The following is a 25298-nucleotide window of genomic DNA, read 5'->3' as shown; positions in this document are numbered from 1 at the left end:
TTTCTTTAATGTCTGTTATGGAAGAACTTCTGTAGGATCTTTGTTGAGATTTGATGAAGGCCACTTGGGATAGCCACATCTTCTATGGGCTTCCTTGATGTGTTTTAGTTCTTTGTCTTTCCCATCTTTGCTGGTAGGCGGTCCTTCAGCTCAGTGGTGTAGAGTTCTGATAACTTCCATTTTGTGCTCCAGTGCTTGGTAAGAATCAGAATCTAAATATTAATCTGTGTGTGGGGGTTCTCTATAAACTTCAGTGTTAAGGCTTCTGTCTTCCTTCATGTGTATTACACAGTCCAGGAGGACTAGATTTTTTTTCTTAACATCTTCCCATGTAAATTTGATGTATCAGCCCACAGAGTTGGTATGTTTGGTGAATGCTTCCAATTTCTATGTTTTGAACTTGACTCAAATATAGTCCACATAACTATACCAGTCAAGGGTAAAATGCCTGTGAAGGAGTCTAGGACTTTGGTTTCTACCTCTTCCATATAGAGATTGGCACAATGGGGGACACAGGTGGAGACATTTTTGCCTGTAGAAATCTTAATTATGTAATTATGCAATCTTAATTATGTTATCTAGCATGTAAATCACTGGCCTAAATGATTCACTAAAAATGTAAATAACCAGCTGTCTGCAAGGAGTATAAATCCTTTGATTCCCCACCATCCAATCAGAGCTGAAGAAGCTTCTTGGATGAGAAGCGAAACATCTTCAAAGAAAAACCAGAAAAACCAAGCATCTTTGGGACAACTATGACTTGGATGGTTAGATCGTGTAATGGAAAGGCACACTCAGGCTAAAGGAAACAACAGCTCTTTAACAGAACAAGTATGTACAATCCAGCGAAGACTGAGTCTGACAGCAGCCCTTTTATAGGGAGCTATCAGACCCTTCAACCAATGGAATTAAACCTCTGTTCCCGCCAGAACAGAGGACCTTGGTGGAAACCATTATAACTGTAGTTAGTATCTAACACACCTCCCCTCTTAGATGGAATAATCTTACTCGTAACCTAGTCACGGAGGTAGGCGGGCTTTTTGGTATCTCTGCCAGACCTGCACAGTTCAGTCGGAGGGTGTTCTTCAGACATTTCAGACAGACCTGTTTGTTCTGCAGCTTCGCTTGGTGGAAGCTCCTGGAACCTTTCACAGGCCACGGCTGGAGCTTCTAGAGCTGGTTCACTTGGAGCTCGCTGCGGGCCTGCAACACAAGTAGCTAAGTATCCCTGTCTTCGGGTTTGAGTTGGCTGTGGAAGGAATGACTTTGTGCTCCTTTTGGGTAGGGCTTTGACTAACTCATGCAGGAGTTACCTCTGGCTTGCTAAGAGTGGGGTTGGAGAGGTAGCCATGGAGTTGGTCAACATGCCATCTCCAATTCCGACTGTCCTCGAGTTCTGTGAGATAAGAGCAAGGCCCAGTGATACCTATCACTGTGGCAGGAATCCACAGAGTTCTCCTGGTGTAGTTGTAGGAGTAAACTGAATCCCCTTTGCTAAAATTCCAAATTTTGCTTGTGGAGTCTGGGGGCAATGCAGCAGAATAGTTTTGGTGTAGCCAGTCTAAGTGGGACTTTAGCCGGCGACCCATGAGAAGCTTGGAAGGGCTTCTCCATGTAGTGGCACTTGGAATGATGTGTTGAATTAGAAGATAATGGTCAGCCCTTGTTTTCCAATCTCCCAGGCCCATCCTAGATAGGGCCTCTTTTTCAGATCTCACCATTCTCTCCACCTGACCATTAGAGGCCGGATGGAATGGCATGACCAGGACATGTCTGATTCCCTGTGCTGCTAAGTAGGTCTCGAATTGCATGGCCGTGAATTTGGTCCCGTTGTCAGAGACCAGGACATCGGGCAGGCCATGTGTGGAGAAAAGTCTCCATAGTACCTTGATGATCGCTTCTGCTATGGTGGAGGTCATCAGGACTACCTCTAGCCATTTCAAGTAGGCATCCACAACTACTAGGAATGTCTGGCCATGAACTGGGCAGCAAAAGCAATGTGCACCCTAGACCACAGGGCTTCCTAGTGGAAGTCACTCCCACTCCTTAGCGGGTGCCTCTGGGGGAGTTGGTCTGGACTCCTGTATCATTTCAGATAAAAGATTGTCCAGTTTCTTTTTTTTCTCTTAAAACATATTTTTATTTCCATTTTCATAACATACAATCACATGTATACTATACATAGCCAGTATCATATAGTAATAAATAATGATTACATCAGTTCCTCTTGTCATCAACGCCGCCCAAAAAATAAAAAACCATTATTAGCTCTTCTGCTCTCCATACACCTCTTTCTTCAACCTCTCTCCTACTTCCTATCTTCCCTCCATCATCCTTTTCTACTCTACTTCCCCTTCCTTTCTCCTTCTCCTCTCTCTACATTCCACTCCTCTTTATCCTCCTCATCTTTCCCCCTTACCCTCTCCTCTCCTTCTCTTCCCATCTCCCTTCTGTTTCCCACTCTTCCTCTCATTGGTGTATTTCCGCTTCTGAGCAAACTCCAATCTATGTTGATAGTATTTATACTTCCATAACAATATACTTAACATATCGTAGCGGGTGCCTCTGGGGGAGTTGGTCTGGACTCCTGGCATGGTGTGCAGGTAGCCAGCCATTCTTTGATCTCCCTGTCCATGTTAGGCCACCACACGTAACTCTTGGCCAAAGACTTCATCCTGACAATTCCAGGATGCCTATATGTAAAGCCTCTAATACTGCAATGCGCAATTTGAGTGGAACAATGACCCGGTCGCCCCACAGCAAACAGTCATTAATAATAGACAGTTCATCTCTCTTACAATAATACATTTTGAAATCAGACCCAATAGGCCCCTTGGCCCACCCCCTTCACACCCAGTTCAAAATTTGTTTGATGGTGGAGTCTTTGCAGCATGGTGGGCAACATCATTAGACAAGACAGGATCAGTCTCTAGGCAGTCAATAAGAAGGACTGGCATTTCGGGGGTAGGGTCTGCAAGATGTTCTAGCAGCAGACAGTGACTCAAAGTGTTGGCATGCCCCAAAAGTGGAGCCTGATCAGTGGATGAGATGATAGATGTAGGCTGCTAGGAAAATAGTCCATCTGGTCGTCCGTGGCGATAATGACACAAGAGTAGGTCAGTCCCCAGCCAACAAGCCTAGCAGCAGTTTGTGGTCCGTAATTAGTTCAAAATCACAGCTTTAAAGGTACTCATGGAACCTTTTTACACCGGCCACTGCAGCCAAAACCTCACGGTCCAGCTGGCTGTAGTTCCACTCGGCAGTGGACAAGGTCCTTGAGTAATAGACTATGGGAGCCTCGGTTCCATTGGGCATGCGGTGGCTGAGGATGGCTCCGACGCCAAATGGGGAAGCATCACAAGTCAACACCAGTGGCAGGGTCTGGTGCACCAGGAACGTGTCTGCTGACAGAAGTCTTTTTACTATGGCAAATGCAGCTGCCTCAGCTCTGCCCCAGGACCACTTCACATTCTTTGCCAGGAGACGATGTAAGGGCTCAGCAACAGTGGCTTTCTGTTTAAGAAAGAAAGTATAAATAAAGCTGTAGAAATTAAGGAGGCCAAGGAACGCCTGCAGCTTGGTTTGATTGCAAGGTGAAGGGGCATCCTGGATTGCTTTAATTTTTTTAGTGTTGGGTGAATCCCAGAGCCATCGATTAGGTACCCTAAGAATTCAATCTTTGGCACGTTAATTTGGTATTTTTCTTTTTTGAGGCGGACGCCTTTGTCTCTAATTCTGGTCAAAACAGTTCATAAACATTTGAAAAGTTGCACCTCATTTGCAGCCGATACTAAGATGTCATCAAAATAGGAATCCTGGAATCCACTGCAAAAGCCGTTCCATGACGCTTTGGAACAGTCCAGGAGCGATAGTAACTCCAAATTGCAGGCGGTTACATTTGAATGCACCCCTGTGCGCCATAATGTTTTAGGCCGCCACCATAGTGCCATCTATAGGCAATTGTTGGTATGACTGGTGTCGCCCTCTGAGCACCGTGGTGGCTGCTGCCATGGCCCTTGGTTGGGCCTCTGCTGGTGGTTAGGTCAGCTTCTGGGCTTCCAGGTCGTCTTGGGGTGCTCGCTTCTGCAAACCTTGGCGATGTTTCCCTTTCGTTTGCAGCACTGGCAGATAGTGTCACGGAAACGTCAAGATGATCTGGCATGGTCTCCCCCACAGCTTGCGCAAGGCGGGAACATGGTTTGAATTTGCACACTGGCTTGGCATGGCTACTGTGCATGTGGTAGCTGTCATCTTCGTCTTCTAAGCTCTGGCCCTCTGCAGCGTCGTGATGTATGCATGCACTCTTTCGCACGTTTTGTGGAGTGCTTTGGTGCTGCAGGGTTTCTATAGACTTAACAGCCGATTTGGATGCCCTGGCTTCATCCAAGGCAATTTGTAGAATGAAGTTAGATTTGGCAAGTAATCTCCTCTGTAAATTAATGTCCCAAACACCGCATATGATGCGGTCTAGTATAAGTTCATCTATGTCTTGGAACTCGCAGCCTTCCGTAGCACCGCAATGTACTCATTGATTGATTCGCCTTCCTTCTGATTACGAATATTAAATTTGTGCCGGGGGACATGCTTAGATGGCTTGGGAGAGTAGTGTGTCCTCAGCGTCTGTTGGAGCACTGACCAAGTGACCGATTGTGGCGGTATTGGCTCAGATAGGTCTTTGGCTGTTTTTGAACACTTTCCGTCCACAGAAACCCAGGAACATGTTCTTCTTGCGGCCTTCAGAAAGGCCCATGAGGTCGTTGGCTTCAAGGAAGCAGTCGAACCTCAACATATACGATTCCCAGTGTTTGATGACTGGGTCATACGGAGTCGGTGGGGTGTGCATGGTCGTTTTGTTCTGATGGCGTTTTGAGTTTGCCGCTCAAAAATGGCTCCTCGAAGCCTCACTAAGCTCTGGGCTGGATTTACTTGCTGGATCTTTTTGGTTTGCCAAGTTGCTTTCCAAACCCATCCTCGTCTCCAGTGTTAGATCGGGTAATGAAAAGGCACATGCAGGCTAAAGGCAACAACAGTTCTTTATTGTAGCAAAACAAGTATATACAATCCAGCAAAGGTTGAGTCTGACAGCAGCCCTTTTATAGGGAGCTGTCAGACCCTTCGACCAATGACATTAAACCTCTGTTCCACCTTGGTGGAAACCATTATAACTGTAGCTAGTATCTAATATGGATGATGAGAATTTCAATAGACATTCAGATCAGTGTTGAATAATTAATCATTATCAAGGAACTATTTTTGTTTCAGAATAAAGCAAATGTGACATACTTATTTGGTAACAGTGGTTTTAGTAATGTAGAGATACAGTAGTAGTATTTATTTATTTAGATCGGCAAATAGAGTAAAACAAATTGATACAGCATATACTAAAAAAGACCATATATAGGTATTAAATTTATAGTTCTATTACCGTATTAATACATTAATTACCTAAATAATGATATATTTAACAATTAAAAATAATATAAATATACCTAGCAATGTATAATTGATGCAATAACTATCTAAAGTGATATTCAGGGTAAAAGTAAGAACTTTCTAAAATAATACTTCTTTAATGTTTTTTGTCTTGTTTTCATTGCAACAATACAAAATTTGCCAAAGTAATAGGTTTTTAATCCTGGAGAATATAATTCATATAAAATTTGCTTAACCTGCCTGGTATTTATCTGCTGGGGTTAAATATAAATATAAATTATGTCTCTACAAAATTTGCAATATAATATGTGCAAGTTGGTTTCAACTTCCTTATTGCCACACAGATGTACTCCACTATGCAGATTTTACTATACATGCCTTGGATGGAAGAACACTGCATCTGACTTTTAAAAAATGCTATTTTAAACTTAGATAATATTAGGTTTTGAAGATAATAAACTGGTTCTCATATATTCCTATCTATCTGCATTCTGTCATGTTGGAACAGCCTGTTGACTTACATCTGAAATTCTACATTTATTATTCTTTGGATAATTAATTGTTGTCTTGATAATAGCCTACTGATATTAAAAATAATATAGAAACAGCCCATATGAAGTTAACCTATGCTCCTTGTCTGTTTCCAAGAAAAAATTATTAAAACTTGGGGGGTTAGTCCAATCGGAAAGAATTGTTATGAAGTCAGTATACAGTACTATTGCTATAGCCCAGTCTCTGACCTGTGGGCATTTGGAATTCCATTGGGAGCAGCTAAAAATGACTGCAAAAAAATTGTTTGCACAGTTTCTAGCAATTTCTTCTTCATATAAATTCTTGGGGATTTTGTTTTGCCTCATAATGAATTTGAATCAATGTTTTAAAGCTACTAAGTGTTCTCCGCCAATATAAAAAAATAGCGTTTAACCACCAAAAGGCTAATTGCACCACCTGATTCTGACCAGCATTCCATATACTTCTTGAGTGAACTGACCCCGATTATTTAAATGTGTGAACCTGTGGTAGAATTTCCATATACCCATCTTAGCACATCAGAAACACCCAATGCTTCTTTATATGACAATGCAATTATAAACACCTGTTGGATTATAAAGCGTAGTTGCATCAAAATTAAGGTAGACAAAACCATTGGCTCTCAGGTTTTGATAAACTGAAAAATCTGATTTTTGCTAAGAAAGATATTCAATATTCTGGAGACTGGAGGAGCTATTTTATAAAAAATTAATATACAGTATATAGAATAACCATCTTCAAAATAATGTTCTAATGTTATGGTGAAATTATATTCAGAATAGGAAAGCTGAAAAAATTAAAATAGTTAAAATATTGTAAAATAGAAAACTATTGATCAGTATCTACAGTTTGCAATTTCTATTATTTATGCATCCCATAGTTAGGTTTATAATCACATTGCTTTTTGCTACAGGACTGATAAATCCAAGGTACAACATATTAACTATCAAATAAAAGTTTAAATCATGACAGGTAGTATAATATTTTCATATCCTACAAGATAAGAAACATATATTGCCCTTAAGCTAATCATACAATTCTAGTGGATGTCAAATTCCAAAGATCAAAGGGATTTTGCAATTGGAATTGCTGGTATTATTTTTCCTAAATCCAAACACTGCTTCTTATTTTTTGCTTTAATATTATTTCTTGCTTCAATTGAAGCCAGGTATTCTCAGTCAAAAACAGGTTTCTGTCATTTTCAAATTTTCAGGTAGATCATTGGAGTCCAGTTTAACATTTTCAATTTGTCTAGTTTTACATCAGCTATATTTTTCATACTTCTCAAAACAAATGCACATATGATCATTTATCTTTATATCCTTATGAGCGCATGTATGCCTAATATGGATATTTTCCAAGTAATTTCACTGATCCATAATTTTTATCAATCTACATTTTTCCAAGTAAGAGTCAGGTTTGGACTAATTGTTAAGGTTAGAGATTAGAAAACAGGAAAGTGAGAGTTCTAGTCTCATTTCAGCATGAAAGGACCAATCATAAATTCTCAACCTACAATGTCAGGCCAGTGGGTCAATTCCTGTCACAACAATGGATCTACACTTAGCTGATTTTTTAAAAAAAGCCTGCAATTGCAGGAAAAATTCACATTTTTTATTGTTTTCCTCAGTTATCAGCATTCATTCAATTTATTATTTGGAAATTACACATCACAAAGTGAACAAAATATAAATTAGTTTTGGTTCACCTATGGCTGTCCTTGGAAACAATTCAGTTATGTATCATCACTAAAATGTATCTGTTCACATACTGACTGGTTTATCTAGAATGGACTCTTGTCATAACAGTTCTTATAGAACCTCACTCTCAGTTGCTCACCCACTTCACTTGTTAGTTTTCATTATTATTAAAGGCCTAAATGGTTTGAGTGATATAATTAGGTATTTATTTATTTACTACATTTTCTTACCATAGCACTAGGAAACCTATGATGATTTCCAACAATCATATAACCAAGAAATCCAAAATATATTAAGATATGTGGCTGTAATTAGTAGTGGTGAAAGATAAGAACCATGGATTTTTTTTGTATCTATATGAAAAGCTAATAAAACAATTAAAGGTGATAGTTAATATTCAGCTAAATATTTGTAACCATAGACTTGGCCAGGAGCTGGAGTGGAAGATCATTGCTTAGCATTTGAATGCTGTCCCAATGCCCAATGGGGACTTGGGATAAAACAGGCAGATGCAGAATCCTAGCAAGATAGAGTGGCTAATTGTTCTGGTTTCATGCTATTTTGGATTGGAGTTGCTCTCCCCCTGAAGGAATAAAATGGAGGACTTAAAGCTTCTGAACTACAGACAGATGACATGACCAAAGCACCTTTTCTCCAGCTTTGGTTGATGCACCAGGCATGGATGTTTGGGGGAGGCCGGGGGGGGGGCAATAGGATACTCCAATTCATGCTCTTATTATCTCACAGCATCTATTTCTTGGTACGTGAAAACTATTTTATCCGAGTAACACTTATACTGAGGTCCTTGATTGGCTGACAATGTATTTCCAGGTAAATTTAAAGGAATTTGGAGTTGAGTCCTTGCAGGACCATCTTTTAAAAGTGGAGTCTATCCCTCTATGCATGTTCAGATTCCTCTCACAAAGCATGTCAGTATGGTGGGAATTCAGAGGTGGAAATTTTTGATGGTCTTCTTGGGTCTCTGAAAATTATGCCACAAAATATTCTTCTTATGGCTCCCCTTATGTTAATCCTTAGTAAGGCAGCTAAGACTAGATTTTTTAGTTACATTGTGCATGAAAAAGTGCTATTCTATGTAATAAGGATGTTTTTAATGTTATCCCTGCTTTTAAGGGTTTTTTAAATGGTTATTTCACGGTTACATTTTATTATTATTATTGAGATTCATTGATTGAGTGGAATAAACTGTAACTCTCAAAAATAAACAAATACTTGCAAATCACAATTTAATTAATGAATTGACAGGTCCTGGTAATCACATTTGCAATTAAGCATAATTAGGGGCACTGACATTTCCAACTCTTCACTAAGGTTTCAATTTGACTGGCCACCGACATGCTTTGATAAAATAATGGTAATTATTTTCACATTACCTTTTTTAATTGATTTACTTTATTTTTAGTCAGTTTGGAATTGAGGGTGAGACAGCAGTGTTCTAAATTAGGATTAATGTAGGAGGAAGGGAGGGGGGAGGAAGAAAGGAAGGAAGGAAGGAAGGAAGGAAGGAAGGAAGGAAGGAAGGAAGGAAGGATTTGACAGAATACAAATCAGTTTGCAGAAAATTACTACACCTTCATGGATGTGGTTAAATTGATTGCATAGGCAGCTAAGCAGAAGAGAGATGGGCAAATTCAGCTTCTATGCCCAGAGATGTGCAAATATCATCCTTGAATGTGCACACACAGCATCTGAGGCTAATATGGTTTTTGACAAGCATGTCAGGTTTTATAATTGCTTTTTCTCAGTCCTACTGCCTGATTTGCTTATAAATATACATAAGATAGAAGTTCCTTTTTGTGACCATCTATTATGTCAGAAGAATATTGCCACTGAAGGGCTTCTGATGCAAAACAGTCAAAGATTGGAACATTTCTCTTGGGCTTATTGTTCTTTACCACTTTTCCTATCACCACCACCGCTTGCATCCCATCAGTAATTAAAAAATGTTTAAAAACTTTTTTCAACTTTATTATTAGTAATAAAAGAATGTATAAAAGCTTTCTTCTCTACATTTTTTTTACTATAAATGAATAGCCATTATCACATTTACAAATGATTAATTAGACTTGAGCTTCTGAATATCTCAAAACTGACACATATATTTAATTGGTCTCATTGCCATTCTAATATTTGGAGAGAAGGGAAGGGTATTCTTTTAGGCACTGAGGCATGGTAATATTTTGATATATTTTCCATAGATATTTTCTACATTTTTCCAGTCTACTTTGAAATAAAATCAGGACAATATTAAAACTTGCTTTATTAATTGGATTTGTATTTTATTTATATGATGTTATATAAATTCATTTCACTATATTAATTTCATTTCATTCATTTCACTATATTAATTTCATTTCAATTATTTAAACATCCTCTAAGCAAAGGAAGAAGAAGAAAGGTTTTAAACACATACCCATTTTCAAGCATGTTTCTCAAGACCAGCAAATTGAATTTAGTATTTCCATAACATAATCTGTAAGCTTTTTATGATTCTCATACACTGTTATGGACTTAGAAATACAGACCTTCCTTGATCTATACTGACACAGTGCCCTTTGTATTTGGTGTTATAGGGCTATCATTGTATTTGAACAAAGACAAATTGAGCTGGGCCACATTTTATTCACAGTTTCTTCCAGAAAATATATGCATGGGATTCTCAGTGATGCATACCAGCATAATTCACAGTACTCTAAACAGTTCCTGCTATTTAGTAACCTTGGAGGTGAACCTGAACCATTCAAGCCTAATGTAACAATTGGATTCTACAAATAATTTCACTGATGCGGAATAAATACTGAAGCCTTTTTAATGTGCCTTATCACTAATAATTTTTCTGTTCCTGTAAAAGCACCTTGTGTGTGTTTTAGCCATGGACTTATTCATAGTTGTAGCATCAACATCATATCAAACAATGATTGATCTCTTGCATTTAGTTGATGAGATCCCAGGTATGCTGTACAGGCTGGCTGACTGCTATTCTTGCAGTTAGTCCTCCCATCTCCCAAACTCAACAAATATCTTTGCAAGAGTCTTTCCTGTAGCTGCTGCTGTTGAAAATTAGAAGAACAAATCCTGGCACTGAGCAGCTACCCTTGCAAAAATATTTTTCTTCCTGTGATCGTTGGCAGGAGGGATAACAAACAGGGCCAATGTTAGCATCTCAACACAAGCACATTGGAGCTCATTAGATTGGCAATTACATCCTCTCTTTTCATTTGTTTATTTACTTAGTTAAAACAAAAGAGGCTAATTATATTATGTTTGCTTTAAACAATATGCTATACTTCCTACAAGAGAATGATGCTTCTTCCCTAATATATTTCTTACGAGGCCAGAACAAATTTATTATATTCCTTTAGTCATGATAATGAACTGATTTAGATGAATTTAAAACTAAATTAATCAGGTCACTTATGATGAGTTTGAAAGACGGGTATGTCCAGGCCCTAAAATTACACCACACCATTGCTGCTGTCACAGTCTTCTTCAACCTAGTGTTCTCCAGATATGTTAGACTACAATTCCCATGCTGAGTAGCAATTATGAAAGTTGTGATTAATAGTTTTGGATTTTTGAAAGTGTTACTAGATCAATTCACTCATTGCTGTACTGGTTCGGTACCATCCTAGAATGGAATATTTGCAAATGGCTCCATCCTCTGTAAAGTTCTGCAATACACTGTTCAAATTGATAACAAAACCTTTTCTTTATTACAATTTCATGCAAGTCTAAACTGCTAACTCATTAATCAGATAGTTGACTTGTGAAAGTTATTTATATTTGTCCAGGACATGATCCTGATGAGAAAGCTATCCCAATCCTGAAGTGTTTCCATCTCCAAGAAAGGAACCTCTTTAACTTCTTTAAGTTGAACTTACTAATAGCTCTGACCAGCAACAAACTCATTCGGTCTTCACGTTAGAGCATATTTATATGAGGGCAAAGATTCAGTCTCATAGCTTGGGTTGGTTTCTGAATATTTCATTACAAGGCTAGGTAAAATCTTCAGCAGAGTTTAGGAGATGTCAGTGTGTGTTCTTCTGTTTATGTTCTGTTCTTCTGTTTTATGTGTAGGTATGTCAAACGAAGTTCTTCTGATGGATTTTGTGATGGGTCAGGTGTGAGTCATCAGTGAGTCTTATGATAGGTCTTGTGATAAGGATATTATATCAGATTAGGGTCATTGGGAGGTGAACTCCCAATGTGGGCTGCATGGGTTGATTGAGGGTTGGTGCTGTCTCTTGTTGGCTGTGTAATTGGTTTGGATTCTGAGGGCTTCGTGAGCTGGGGTTGGTCAATGTGTCTGTTGATGGAATTGCTTGTACAGTGCCAGGCTTTGATGAACTCACAAGTGTAGCAGGTGGTAGCATGGCCAATTATTTTTGTGTTGTTTCAATTGAACTGGTGCTGTTTGGTGTCAGTGCGGATGTTGATAAAGGATTTGGGATTGTGGTGCTTGACTGGCTGTGTGTGTGTTGTGGTTTGGGCGATATAAGCTTTCCAGCTTGAACAGAGTATTGGATTAGAAGACCTAGCAGTAGTTCCAACTGCTAAATATTTCTTGAATTTTTTAAAGAAAATGTTAGCATGTTAAAAACCTTTTGCTCTTTCCTATTCTAGGAACTTGTCAGATTGAACATCTTTAAAATGTGATTTCTCACCTGCAAACTGAAACTGCACAACTATCAATATTCTATACTCTTTTTGCAGCATCCATATGCCAAGTATAACATAGGTAATATTCACATAAGTGTTGTTAAATAGTCAATTGCATAACATCTATTACATCTCTTTTAGAATAGCAATAGCAATGGCAATGGCAATAACAATAGCAATAGCAATAGCAATAGCACTTAACTTATATATTGCTTCACAGCCCTTTCTAAGCAGTTTACAGAAGCAGCATATTTCCCCTAACAATATAGGTCCTTATTTTACTGACCTTAGGAGAATGGAAGGCTGAGTCAATCTTGAATCAGTGATAATCAAACTGCCAAACTACAAGCAGGCTGCAGTCATTAGAATTAGCCTGCAATAATTCATTTTAACCACTGGGCCACCACAAATCATAAATACAATGTTCCATACTTTTGTAACAATGGAAAATTATAGTATGAGGCAACTATTGATTGTGCTGTAAGTTTATATTATTTATACAATGAATTTTATTCTGAAAAAACTGTGAAAACAGTTCTGTGAAAACTAATATTAGCCTTATTTATCTTTTATGCTAAGTTTTGCTAAGTTTCACTAAGTTTTTGAAAAGAGATTTAAATCTCTTCAACAAATATAAATTTGCAGCTACTATTAATTGGAAGTTTATGTGAGACAAATTATCTATCTAAACCAAGCTTTTCTACCCAATTCTTGAGAAACTTACTGCTATCACTACTATAAAGGTACAAGTACAGTTCTTTCAGATTATATAAACACATAGAGAAAAGGGACAAGATTGGTCTCATTCAACTTTCAATGTATATTCACCATGAGATTTGACTCTAGTCTCTTCCATCCAAGATTTCTATGTAGTTACAATCTCAGTCTATGTCAAGGATAACTCACTACAGTGAACTTGCCAGCAATTTGCTGCATACCTCTTGTATTTCTGGATTGACTTCCTTTATTTTATTATTATTGGACGTGGTTCCATTGAAATTAATTTAACTTTTGTATTTGTTGAATTGTCATGCAGCAAATTGTTCTGCGGCATTTTGGTCGCAGTGAATTAGCCATGGCGAGTTGCCCCATTCTGGTGCAGGTAGTAAATGGTGCCAAATATATGCACCTGCGACATCACTTCTGCATGAGTTGCATTGATTACCAGTGTGTTTCTTGGTGCCATTCAAGGTTATGACCTTTAAAGCCCTACAAGATTTGGGACCAGTTTTTAAAAGGAATACCTTTTTATAAGAGTCTCGACTCATTCAATCAATCTAGTGGAAGGGGCATGTTGCAGATCTAGGTGCAGAATCATTGCTAAAGATTTATATCAACTTTCAGACACTATCATGAAATTCTCACTTCATCATAATTAAACTCACCCCCCCCCCCGATCTGTATATGAGTTGATATGAAGAGCTATCCCAAACATGGTACACTTTTCGATAGTTTAATGGGAAATAGGGATAGCAATTGTGTAAGTGAAAAAGAGCACAATATATTTTTTAAAGTAAATTTTTAGAAAAATATTTTGATCTATTTGGGATCTGATACCAGATTTTGCAAAAGAAAACAAAGAATCAAAGAAAAAATGTAATTAGGTAGAAAGCAAAACTCCGCAATTTCTTTTCTAGAACTGGCATGTACAGCTACCTATTGCAAGTATTGCAAAAATAAAATACTCGTGGCCACCAAGCAGTGATTTATATGGATTCTGCTTCTCTTACTCTGCTCCAGTAAGGAAATTTAACAAGACTTGCATTAAATTGTACTTCTGCAGGTTCTCTTTTGGTCTACCTGGTTAGTTCACTTTTGCTCATCCCAAGAATCCCTTTTAATAACTTTCCCCTAGCCTAAAGGGAAAGCATGACATTATACACATATAAGGTGACCAGATTTTCAGATTGGTAAAGAGGGACACCATTGACCTTTTGTCAAAAGGTCACCCCAGGACACTGAAACCAGCATAAATACGAATCTGTTGCCAAACAAAATTGTGATCACGTGACCATGAGGATGCTGCAATGGTCGCTAAGTGTGAAAAATGGTCGCAACCATTGACTTATAAATAGACTAATGTTCTGAAAACCTGACCTAAATTACTATATATTTTAAATAGCTGTAAAGCTATGCTGAAAAATAGGCGCAGTTCCCTTACTGGATCCCTTGCTCAATCAATCAAACACACACACACACACACACACACACACACACACACACACACACACACACACACACAAAACCATTTTTCTCCAAACTTTGGTCACAGCATGGTTCTGACTTCGGCTGGTGGGAACAGCTTTCTCCTTTCCCCATCCAGTTTGGCAGCGAGTCTAGCGGAGAGCTGTCCCCATCCCCAGTGACCGGGGCGGAGTGAGGGTAGCGAGAAGGCAGGCCCGGCTCTTCTTGGCTTCTGCCTCTCCTTGCAGCATACAAGAAACGGCTCGTGGTCACAGATAAAAAGAGATCACGACGGAGAAAGAGCATCCTCCATTAGCGCTGCGCTCCCTCCCTTCCCTACTTCTGCGCCCGGACTAGTTTCCCCTCCCACCTCGGAGGCGCCCCGCTCACCATCTGGCGGTGGGCGTCTCCGGCAATCCCCTGCTGACAGCGAAAAAAAGGCCCAACACCACGTGGAGGGAGGGCGGAGAAGAGCAGCGCCTTCCTTTGCGCCCTGCAGAGTTTCTCGCACACAGGACGGGTGCGATCTGGCAGACACAGGGAAAACTCAGCAGGGCGCGAAGGAACCAGCATGGCAGCGGCGGAGCTGGGAAGGTGCTGCCCCCGGAGCCCAAGGGTGAGTGGGCTGGTGCGGGCTGGCGAGCGGGCACCTTTGTCACACACAGGACGGGCGCAACCTGGGAGACAAAGGCGCCTGCTTGCCAGTCCGCCCGCCCACCCTTGGGCTCCAGGGGCAGCACCTCCCCAGCGCCTTCCACGCCCTGTGGAGTTTCTCGCACACAGGTTGGGCGCGATCTGGCAGACACAGGGAAAACTCTGCAGGGCGCGAAGGAACCAGCGTGACAGCGGTGGAGCTGGGAAGGTGCTGCCCCCGGAACCCAAGGGTGAGCGGGCTTGCGCGGGCTGGCGAGCGGGCACATTTCTCGCACACAGGACGGGCGCAACCTGGGAGACAAAGGCGCCTGCTCGCCAGTCTGCCCATCCACCCTTGGGCTCTGGGGGGCAGCACCTCCCCAGTGCCTTCCTTCGCGCCCTGCAGAGTTTCTTGCACACAGGACGGGCGCGACCTGGCAGACACAGGGAAAACTCCGCAGGGCGCAGAGGAAGCAGCATGGCGGCGGGGGAGCTGGGAAGGTGCTGCCCCAGGAGCCCAAGGGTGAGCGGGCTGGTGCGGGCTGGCGAGCGGGTGCCTTTCTCACACACAGGGAAGGGGAGGAGGGCGGCGGCGGCTGTTTCACTAACCCCGCACAGGTTACTAAAGGCCCTCAGCAGCGACAGCAGCAGCCGACGACAACGATGACAACCTCGCGCGACGGTCCTTGGGGGCGCTGCGGAAGCCCTGCCAAAGCACCCCTTTGTGCAGTGAGCGAAGCCTCATTTAAAACGATGGCCATGGCCGCTCGTTCGCTCCGCCGCTCTTGCATGGAGGTCTGAGAAGGCAGAGGGGTGGGAGGGGTGCGAAGGAACCAGCCCGGCAGCACTTGGCAAGCAGGCGCCTTTCTTGCACACAGGGAAGGGGATGACGGCGGTGGCAGCTGTTTCACTAACCCCCTGCAGGTTACTAATTCCCGGTTTACTCACCAGTGAAGCAGCAAAACAAAGCAAACGGCCCCAAAGGCGAAATGAAATGGAGACTCCTGCGACTCGTGCTGTGTGCTAAGCGGACTCCAGCTAATCAGTGAGCTGGCTGGGATGGAAAACTTTAAGCATGCCGCGTTTTCCATCCCAGCCAGCTCACTGATTGGCTGGAGTCCAGGCCAATCAATGAGTGGCAGACTGGGCTGGCTTAGATTTTTAGAAATAGATGGGGGAACTAACGAGCGAGCTAGCGGCAGCTGATGGGCGGGGGAGCCAGCGAGCCCCAAAATAAAGCGGGGTTTTTTGAGAACCGGGCGGGACACGGGAAAAATGATGAAAAGTCATGCCTGTCCCGCCAGATGTGGGACGTCTGGTCACCCTATACACATACAAGCGTTGAAAAAATAACCTCACCAATTGTATGTTTTAATAGCAAAAATGGCTCAGTATATAAATAAATGTGAGGTAATGGAGGGATATGTGTGAAAATGAAAAATAAAATTCTCTGAAATATTAGTGAGCATGCTATTTTTATTTTCTGAAAAGCAGGAATTACAAGTTATTAAATTGATTCTTACTGAAGCCAAAATGGCATCTCTGGTGTTAAAAGTGAAAAGAAAAACTCAAAAATCTCATTATATTTGATAGATTTTTCTTCTAACAATTAAGGTTCTTTGGGAATAGAGACAAAATTATTTGTCAATATACAATGCACATTATGTCCACATCTGATCTGTTTTATTTTGCATAATAGTATGGGTAGGCATACTAAAAAATAATCTTCACCCACAATCAAAATCAAGTAATTGTAGAGAACCTAGGCTTAAACGCAGACAGAAAATAGATACACAACTTTTGATCACATTGCAACGCTTACCCTTATAGAATTATGTTAGAAAATCTAATTATTTGCAGAACTAATAATGGTAATGTCAGAAAAAATGAAATACCTTACCTATGATAAACAGTATCTCCACTGCAATGTCACTGACTGTTGTGCTTCGAGTTGTAGACAGATCATCATTGCCAATAAAACAAACATTATAAGGTACAGTTACAGCAACATAAAACGTTGCTAGTAATATAAGCCAGTCCCAGCCAGCTTTAAAAGTGCTAAAATGCAAAAGTATGAATTTGGACTTTTTTGCATCTGAAACTTTATATTCCGGAAATGCTGGTTTATCTACAAAAACATTCTGAAAAAAGAAAGAGAAAAGGGTAATTCAGACTAATTTGAGGTGCTTTAGCTGACTATTTATAAGAATCATTTTAGCAATCTTCAGTTGTTTTAAAAGCTTTTATATTCATTGTCTACATTTTGGGTATATTTGTTCTGATATACATTCAATCCTCCTTTCATGGTTTCTTTTGCAAGTAACATGAATTCTGAGATGAATTTGTGCAGGTTTCCTTTAAATTAAGGATTTATTTGGGTTTAGAATTGAATAAGAAATACTTTTCATAGTTAAAATACAATTGTATATAATTTTATTAAATAAATACATAGTGAAAATCGGGTGGGAGGGGGGGAGACAATAATTTTTAGTAGTAAAAATAAGTTGCTTATATTTGCATGGTTCCTGAAACCTGTATTTCATTTGGAAAACAGCTATTCTTATTCAACAAAGAAGCTTATTAAAATGTTATAACTGGCAAAACACTAGCAGGCTACTGTATGTATTACTTTTGGAGCCCTGTCTCAACACAGCTTCAATGAGATAATAGATTTAACCTCTGCTCTTTGCCTTCCATCTTATTACTGCAAATTCCTGTAATTTCAATTCCAATTTCTTCTTTCACTTTGCTCATAATTTCCCCTGGGCAAGAGTCACCACCTTTCTAGAAATGTGCTAACTATGGACCCCATCTTTGCTTCCCCCAACTTTGGAACACTGTTGCATGAACATGCTAATTCTGCTAATTCTGCTAATTCTGCTTGAAGAGAAGGAAAGGACACTCTCTAGCATTCATTTATTGTCTGATGGCTTCCTAGAATTATAATCTACATGCTGTATTAATATATTTGTACCAAAATTTGTACTCTCAAGAAAATGAAAGAAAATATGAAAAGAACCAATTTTCATACAATGGTAGAGAAACTCAAAAGAACAATCATTACAATGAAAGTCCTAAATTGAATGATATATTAATATTTCAAGTCTGGATACATCCATCTGTGAAAATCTATTACAAACAGTCCTTTTAAACCAGTCATTTCATGTTACACCCAGATGTATACAATGGAGCTCTTGAAACCAGATTTCATTGACTTCATTCAATATTCTCTTAGAATGACTAAATCTGTCTTTGTTTTTAGAAGTAGCATTTTAGAACTCTGTTAGAGTATGTATTAGTTTTAAACATAATCTCACTAGGATAACACTTTCAATCTCATTAAATTTCAATGCAAAATTTAAGTAAATACTTATATTTTTATTCCTCATATGATTATTTTAATTAATGTCTGGTTTTTATTACTTAATATACTATTCATATTTGCATAATTAAATTACAATTCAGAAATCAGTAAAACTTTATTTAAAACTCATTCCTAATATATTATTAATGTCTCACTTAACAACAGAAATTTTGAGATCAATTAAGATCATAAGTTGAGAACTACCTTTATAACTAAAGAACTGTCAGTTACCATAATGTATAGAGAATCTATTCTCTGGGAAATAAAATCATTTAACTGAACATAAATAAGGATTCCATAGAGTATTCCACAGAGAATTCTATAGATTATAGAAGTTGTTTTCAGGTATCATTCATGAAGGTAACTGAAAATAGACATTAAAAAGTGGAAATGCAACAACAACGAATTTATTTACCAGAAGATACATGCAGCCAATTTCCTACATATAGGAGTTCCTTTTCAAAAGGTGTCAGGGTTAATTAGCTCATGATGAACTAAGCTAAAACAAAGAATGTATTTTTTGCTCAAATTGTCAGCTGTAGTAACTTAGCGATGAGGGTCATGGACATTTTAGAGCTGAGACTACTTGTATTACACTAAATAGATGCAAATCAGTTTTTGTATTCTATTTACCTACACATCTATTTTAGTTCTGCAGGGAAATTGTGTCTAGTTTTATTTACAAGTTATTTGACCTATCAGTTAAGGCATGACTGCAGGTAATAAACAGCTATAAATACTTATTTTATCTTTGTAAGGGAATTGTATAGTGCAACTTACTGGAAAAAATATTTTAATACTATTGCTTTGGTTCATTCAAAATATTCATACATTTTTGTCAAATCAGAATTTAGTAATTTGCACTACCTACAAAAAACTATAAAACTTACAACAGCAACATTGCCAAAAAAGGCCAATTTTATCATTAATAAATAAAAATAGAAATGTTATGCCTAACAAACTTTGTAGAATGATGTTATCAAAGACATATGAATTTAAGGATAATGCAAGAGGCCAAAACATATAATTTCCACCTCTCCCATCTCATTGGGGCAGAAATTTTGGCTAATAGGGCATTGTGATATTTGTTCATCAAAGTCATTGTTCCCTTCTAGTTTACATTGATTGGAATATTGCATTCAGTTTTGGGGACCACATTTTAGAAAAGACACTAACAAACTGGAGTGTTTCCATAGGATTGCAACCAAGCTAATAATAGGGATGAAAAAAGTAAAGAAAAACTGATGAGGAATTTATAATGGTATTGTTAGGTATATTTATCCTGAAGAAAAGAATATTGATTGCAGACCCATGATAGCTGTCTTCAAGGATCTGAAGGGAAGTCATGCAAAAGACAGACTAGACTTGTTCATTGTGGTTCTGGAAGTCAAACAAGAAATTGTGGGCTTAAATGATCAGGCAGCAGATTTCAGATGAATATCATAAAAATATGCATTAATGCTGGGAGTTTTCAATGTGGAATACACTGCCTTGGGAAATGGTAGACTTTAAGCATGGCCACCTGTTTGGGAGTCTCATAGTAACAAATATCAGCACAAAAATTTCCTAAATCTCCAGCCACTTTCCAAATACTATGATTCTGTGAACTAAATACTGCCCCTTTTGCATAAACTTATATTTTTTTGGAAGTTCTCTATCAAATTAATCCCAATATTTTCTAATAGAGGGAGGCCTTAGGTAATAAACTGATAAAATTTAGAAAATTAGTCAATAACTGATTAATAAAGCTTTTTCTGCCCCTTTAACAACAATAAAATACCAATACATTCCAACTTTTTTAAGAATATTGCCTTGCATGACCTATATATTTTATATCCCAACGTATAAGGTGACTGGGCATATAAGATGACCCCCTACTTTCAGGTGCACCTTCCTCCTCCAGACCGCCAGCCAGACCTTACTAAGCCATCCCAGTGCTCATCTATCCATGTGCCCACGCGCAAAGCACCAAAGTTATCAATTGAAAAGCCGGTGTCTGTGCTGGTGGCAATACACCTTTTTGCTTGGTGGCATTGCTTTTTTTTTCTTTGCATTTTTTGGTATACCTGGTGTATAAACGACCCCCGATTTTTAAAATAATTTTTTGGGGTTAAAAAGTCATCTTATACGCCAGAAAATATGGTACCTAAAAAAAGATTGCAGTGATGGGAATCCATCATACGATCCCTATTTTTAGTTTCCAGGTCATACAATATATCTACTTGATACTTTTTTGTGCTATGAATGAAGTTTACTCACTAGCACAGTAAGATCAAAGTGCTACAGTAAATTGGAGAGGAGACAATGTAATGCCACTTTCATTGCTTTATAGATTGATGTAGAACATGCCATTAATCCTAAGGTATTTTCTTTAAATAAATAAATAAACAAACAAACACTAGTTTGTTCATGCAGTTTTCCTGCTGGGTTCATGATGAAAATAGCACTTCCCTCTATAATTAGCTTGAGAGGAAAGAGCTTTCAGTAGGGTTTTGCTTCTAAAAAGTGTTTGTATGGCAGAAAATCTGAATCATGGCCCAGGGAAAGGAAAGAATTAAAGTTCTTTTTGCCAACATTTTCTATGAAGTTTTATAAAAGAACAAACATGACTTAGCATAATGTTTGGGTTGAGCCTTAGGCATTTATGCTAAACCATATGAACATCAATATCAGATATAGGTATCCTAGACTCTGTCCATTGCATATTCTCTTTGAAATTGTACAGTATTCACTTACAAGAAACATTGTATTGGCCAAGGTTTTATTTTCTATATTTATAGTTCAGTACATATCTTCAAAATAGAAAGGGGCAATTATAAGCAATAAGTTTTCTCCCTTTAATCTAAATCTTCTGAGCAGTACACAACCCCCCACTTCAGATAGAATAGGATGAAAATAGTTTGATTCTCTATACCTACATTATTAATTTTTAATTTGTTCTTTTCTCTTCTTTGTAGGTGTCCGGAGATGTGATAAAGGACAGCTCTACTCCGTCTGCGGGCTGAATCAAAATGTGATCCTGCTCTTCCTCTTCCTTTGAATTTTTCTGAAGAATACAGATGACACATTATATTTGCTTAAATGCAGCCTCTGGAAAGTGAACTAATAGTCCAGAATTGCATACCCTGTTTCAGATAGCTTTTCTTTCATTCTTTTTCTGCTTTTTTTTCTTCTATAAAATTAATCCCATCAACCAGGGATATATCTAAAAATTGATTGTTTTTGCTGCCATCAGTAAACTCTTTTCTCTTTGGGAAATTCTTCTGTTTTTTTCTATTTTATCTATCTCTACTTATCTATCTCTACTTATCTATCTATCTATCTATCTATCTATCTATCTATCTATCTATCTATCTATCTATTCATCCATCCATCCATCCATCCATCAACTTATCTATCTATCTATCTATCTATCTATCTATCTATCTATCTATCTATCTATCTATCTATCTATCTATCTATCTATCTTCTCTCATCTATCATCACTGTAAAATGTTGGGAACAATGGAACTATTCTTGTTATTGAAGATTTGGAAGATATAGAACCATTCAAAATGGGGGAAGCATGTTACTTTTCCAAAATTTGCATATTGCATGGATTTTCAAACCTTTTCATGGAAGAGAATGTTAATCTTTCAGGTGGAGTGGGCACATTTACAACTTTGATAGCATGTACTAGATCAGTAATCAACTGGTTACTGTGCATGTAAGGATATTGATTATTCATGAAGAAGCCACACTGATCATGGTCACTAAAAATTGTATCACTTTCCACTGCAGAATAGAATTTTCTTTTAGCAGAATTCTGTCTAATTGCAAATTGTCAAGATGCACAAAAGCTCTGAAAAAGACATGTGATAACATGTGATAACAGTTTTTAAAAATTCTTAGATACTCACCATTGTAAAACAAATGTAGAAATCTGAAGGGTTTTCCCCATCATTGCATATCACATAAAATTTTCAACTTTCCTTATATTATGTATACTTTTTCTTCCATTCAGTTCTCAATAATATCTTTATTTAATAATATCTGCCTTAGGGTTATTTATCATTATTCAACATTTTTCTATATAAATAATGGCCTCTTGGAACATTCTTTTTTCTCATTCGTGCATTCACAAACTGTTTAAACAGCAGTGACAGGGGAATCATAGGCTGTTAGCTTGGTGCTAAAATGAACTTTATGTAAGCAAAGCATGATATTGGAAACATAAATTAAGGATATTCTTTAAAGATATAATCATGTTCCTGCTTCCAAAGTGGTTTGCCAGCAACAAAGTAACAAGGCTGCCTGCAGGGGGGAAGGGGTTCAGAAGAATCAAGATAGCAGCTATGATTGTGCGGTTAAAGCTGTGACTTTTTTTAACCTTTGTTGGAGCTTCAATATCTTTGTCAACATCCCCAGTTGGTATTATGGTATTAATTCCCATTATAGAATTAATACCATAGATCCTAGGAACTCAGACTAAAGACTAATGAGAAATTTGAGTTTTTCTTTTGTGTTAAATCAAATACCTTTTAAGAATATAAGTTTGAATTTAAAGATGCATAAATCCATAATTCATATTTCATAATTTATATTTTACACTTCATATTGATAGTTTATATTACAGTTACTCTTGTAACTGTTATTAAGTATTTATATGTTTGTAATGCTTCACAATTAGAAGAGAATGCTGAGGACAGATTTATCAGAAAGAAAGCCTAGTACTACTAAAAAAATAGGTCAATACATCTGTCTCACAGGAGGCAGGGGGAGGCTGAATAAGAAAGTAGGTCTAGTATTTCTTCTAAAAACCAAGCAAGGAAAAGTATAGGCATGTTTCTTTTGGGAAGCAATTCTAAGTCTTGTATAATACTCTACAATCTGTGGCTGAAAAAGTACAAGTCATACATAATTGTGCTCTGTTACCAATGCAGATTGGGAAATGTTCAGATTGTGCAAATTTTAGACTTTATTTTCAGTTCTGTTCCCTGGGCTCTCTCCTAGCATCCAGAATTATCTGGGATTTAATTATGACAATTCTGAAATGTCAGCCTTCAACCTAAATGTTAGATGTTCAAAACCTTTAAGAAGTATAATCCCAGAGCTGATTAGGATATGAATTTTGGATTTAGTTCTATTTTCTGCATGTAAGCTCCTTCATGATACCAGAGGACTTCTTTACAGAGAGTCTACATTTAGCAACCACATTTGGGAGTACCAACTCAATTGCTAAGTGGAAAATCACATGAGTGCAACTATGCTTATGATTTGACAGCAGCTTCTTTTTTCTCCACTTCCTCAAATTTTGGCCCAGCACTGGATAATTAGTAAGAAGGAAATTAACAATTATATTTACATTTACTGAAGAGGAAAGGATTAAAAGAAAATAAGAAAGCACATAATGGAAAATGCAAATTGAATGGAATGTGCTAATGCATGTGTCACTAGCATTCTCTCAGCGCCCCCCCCCAAATGCCCTAGTACTAGCACATTTTTCAATATGTATTTCCCATTGGGTGCCTTCTTATTCTTATATAATTTCATTGTCTCCTATCTCTTTGCTATTTGAGATGCAGAAAAAAAAGAAAACAGGAGAATGTGTAGTAACTATAATGATGAACATGTGACTGAGAGACAATATGAAGGTCATAAATGCACAATTTGATTGCATAGTTATTTTTCAGGACCAATGTATCTTTGAACAGTTGCTACATAGGGCAGTCTGTAAGCAAGGTCTACTTATATTACTAGTGCCTGCTTCAGAGTAAATGCCTTAAAACAGTTTTGTAGTCTTTAACGGGAGTTGACGGGAAAAGGCAGATTCATGCTGGCAGGAATTCACACATTCTCTTCTTTCTGTAATTTAGGTAAAGTAGCATGGTGAATTACTTTCGTTCATCACCTGTACTCATAGAGGCAGCTTTGCCACTATTTCTACCTAGGATATTTTATTTTGGGGGATGGATAGGTGCAGAAAACCTATGCTTCAATAGAAAATCCAAAGCAGAAACACAAAGTTGACCTTCTTCCTTTCTCCTCCCAATTTATCCACTCAAGTTCCAGGAAGCAACTGTTGCAGCATTTGGGTAGCAACAAAACACAAAAGAACAATTGTGTATATGGTGTGCAGTTGAACCCATCTCTTTTATCTCATTATTCCATATAATTTTATCTTGGTTACAATATTTATTATTTATTTTCTTTATATGGTATTTTTAACATGCTTTAATCTTCTGCTAGCTCTCAAAATTTATGTGTTTGAGATGCCCAGCTATATAAATTGAAACTGAAAATTAATTTCTATCAATGAGTTAATTTTTAATTTATTTATAAAATTTATATGCCAGCCATCTCAAAGAAATAAGTACTGGTGAATATGAGTGGAAGTCAATATGCAGCCTTCAGTGATACCATTTATATGCATATACCCTATTCTATTTTATTCTCTCTGGTCTCCATTTACATTTTTTTTTTAAAAATATGAAGCTTCAAACTCCAAGAAGAAACTCCAAGAAGTGTGCCAATATACAAAGAAATAGTTATGAATTCTAAATGTAGAAACTGTTTTCATTGGCATAATATTTATTTTAAGGATTGTGGAAAACAAATAATATAAGTTCTGAAGGTAACCATATCATTAAAGCAGTTATTGCTAATCAGCTGCCAAAACCAGAAAAAAAATTACCATTAGTTTAATCAATTCTGAGACAAAGAACTTGATTTCATTTCTTCCATAATGCATTTGAAGATTCTCCTTTTTATGACATGCTTCTGAAATATATCCC

At 38.0% G+C, this 25298-nt stretch overlaps 1 protein-coding gene across 2 annotated transcripts in view; it reads right to left on the bottom strand.

Annotated features, from left to right (window-relative positions):
- Positions 1 to 25298, bottom strand: part of KCNH8 (potassium voltage-gated channel subfamily H member 8) — a 208299-nt gene that overhangs the window by 77789 nt on the left and 105212 nt on the right. For both annotated transcript variants that reach the window (XM_087712841.1, XM_087712842.1), the window contains exons 4-5: positions 21444 to 21571; positions 17062 to 17302 (exon numbers count right to left, since the gene is read on the bottom strand). In XM_087712841.1, coding sequence (XP_087568967.1) covers positions 17062 to 17302; positions 21444 to 21571 — 369 coding nt within the window. The remainder of the gene's footprint in view (positions 1 to 17061; positions 17303 to 21443; positions 21572 to 25298) is intronic.

The sequence above is a fragment of the Thamnophis sirtalis genome, unplaced genomic scaffold (genome assembly GCF_051295495.1).
Source record: "Thamnophis sirtalis isolate CommonGarterSnake01/CBP01778 unplaced genomic scaffold, rThaSir2_p1.2 scaffold_4, whole genome shotgun sequence".
Classification (NCBI taxonomy): Eukaryota; Metazoa; Chordata; class Lepidosauria; order Squamata; family Natricidae; genus Thamnophis; species Thamnophis sirtalis.
The sequence above is the reverse complement of the archived record's forward strand: the minus strand, read 5'-3'. Positions and strand labels throughout refer to the sequence as shown.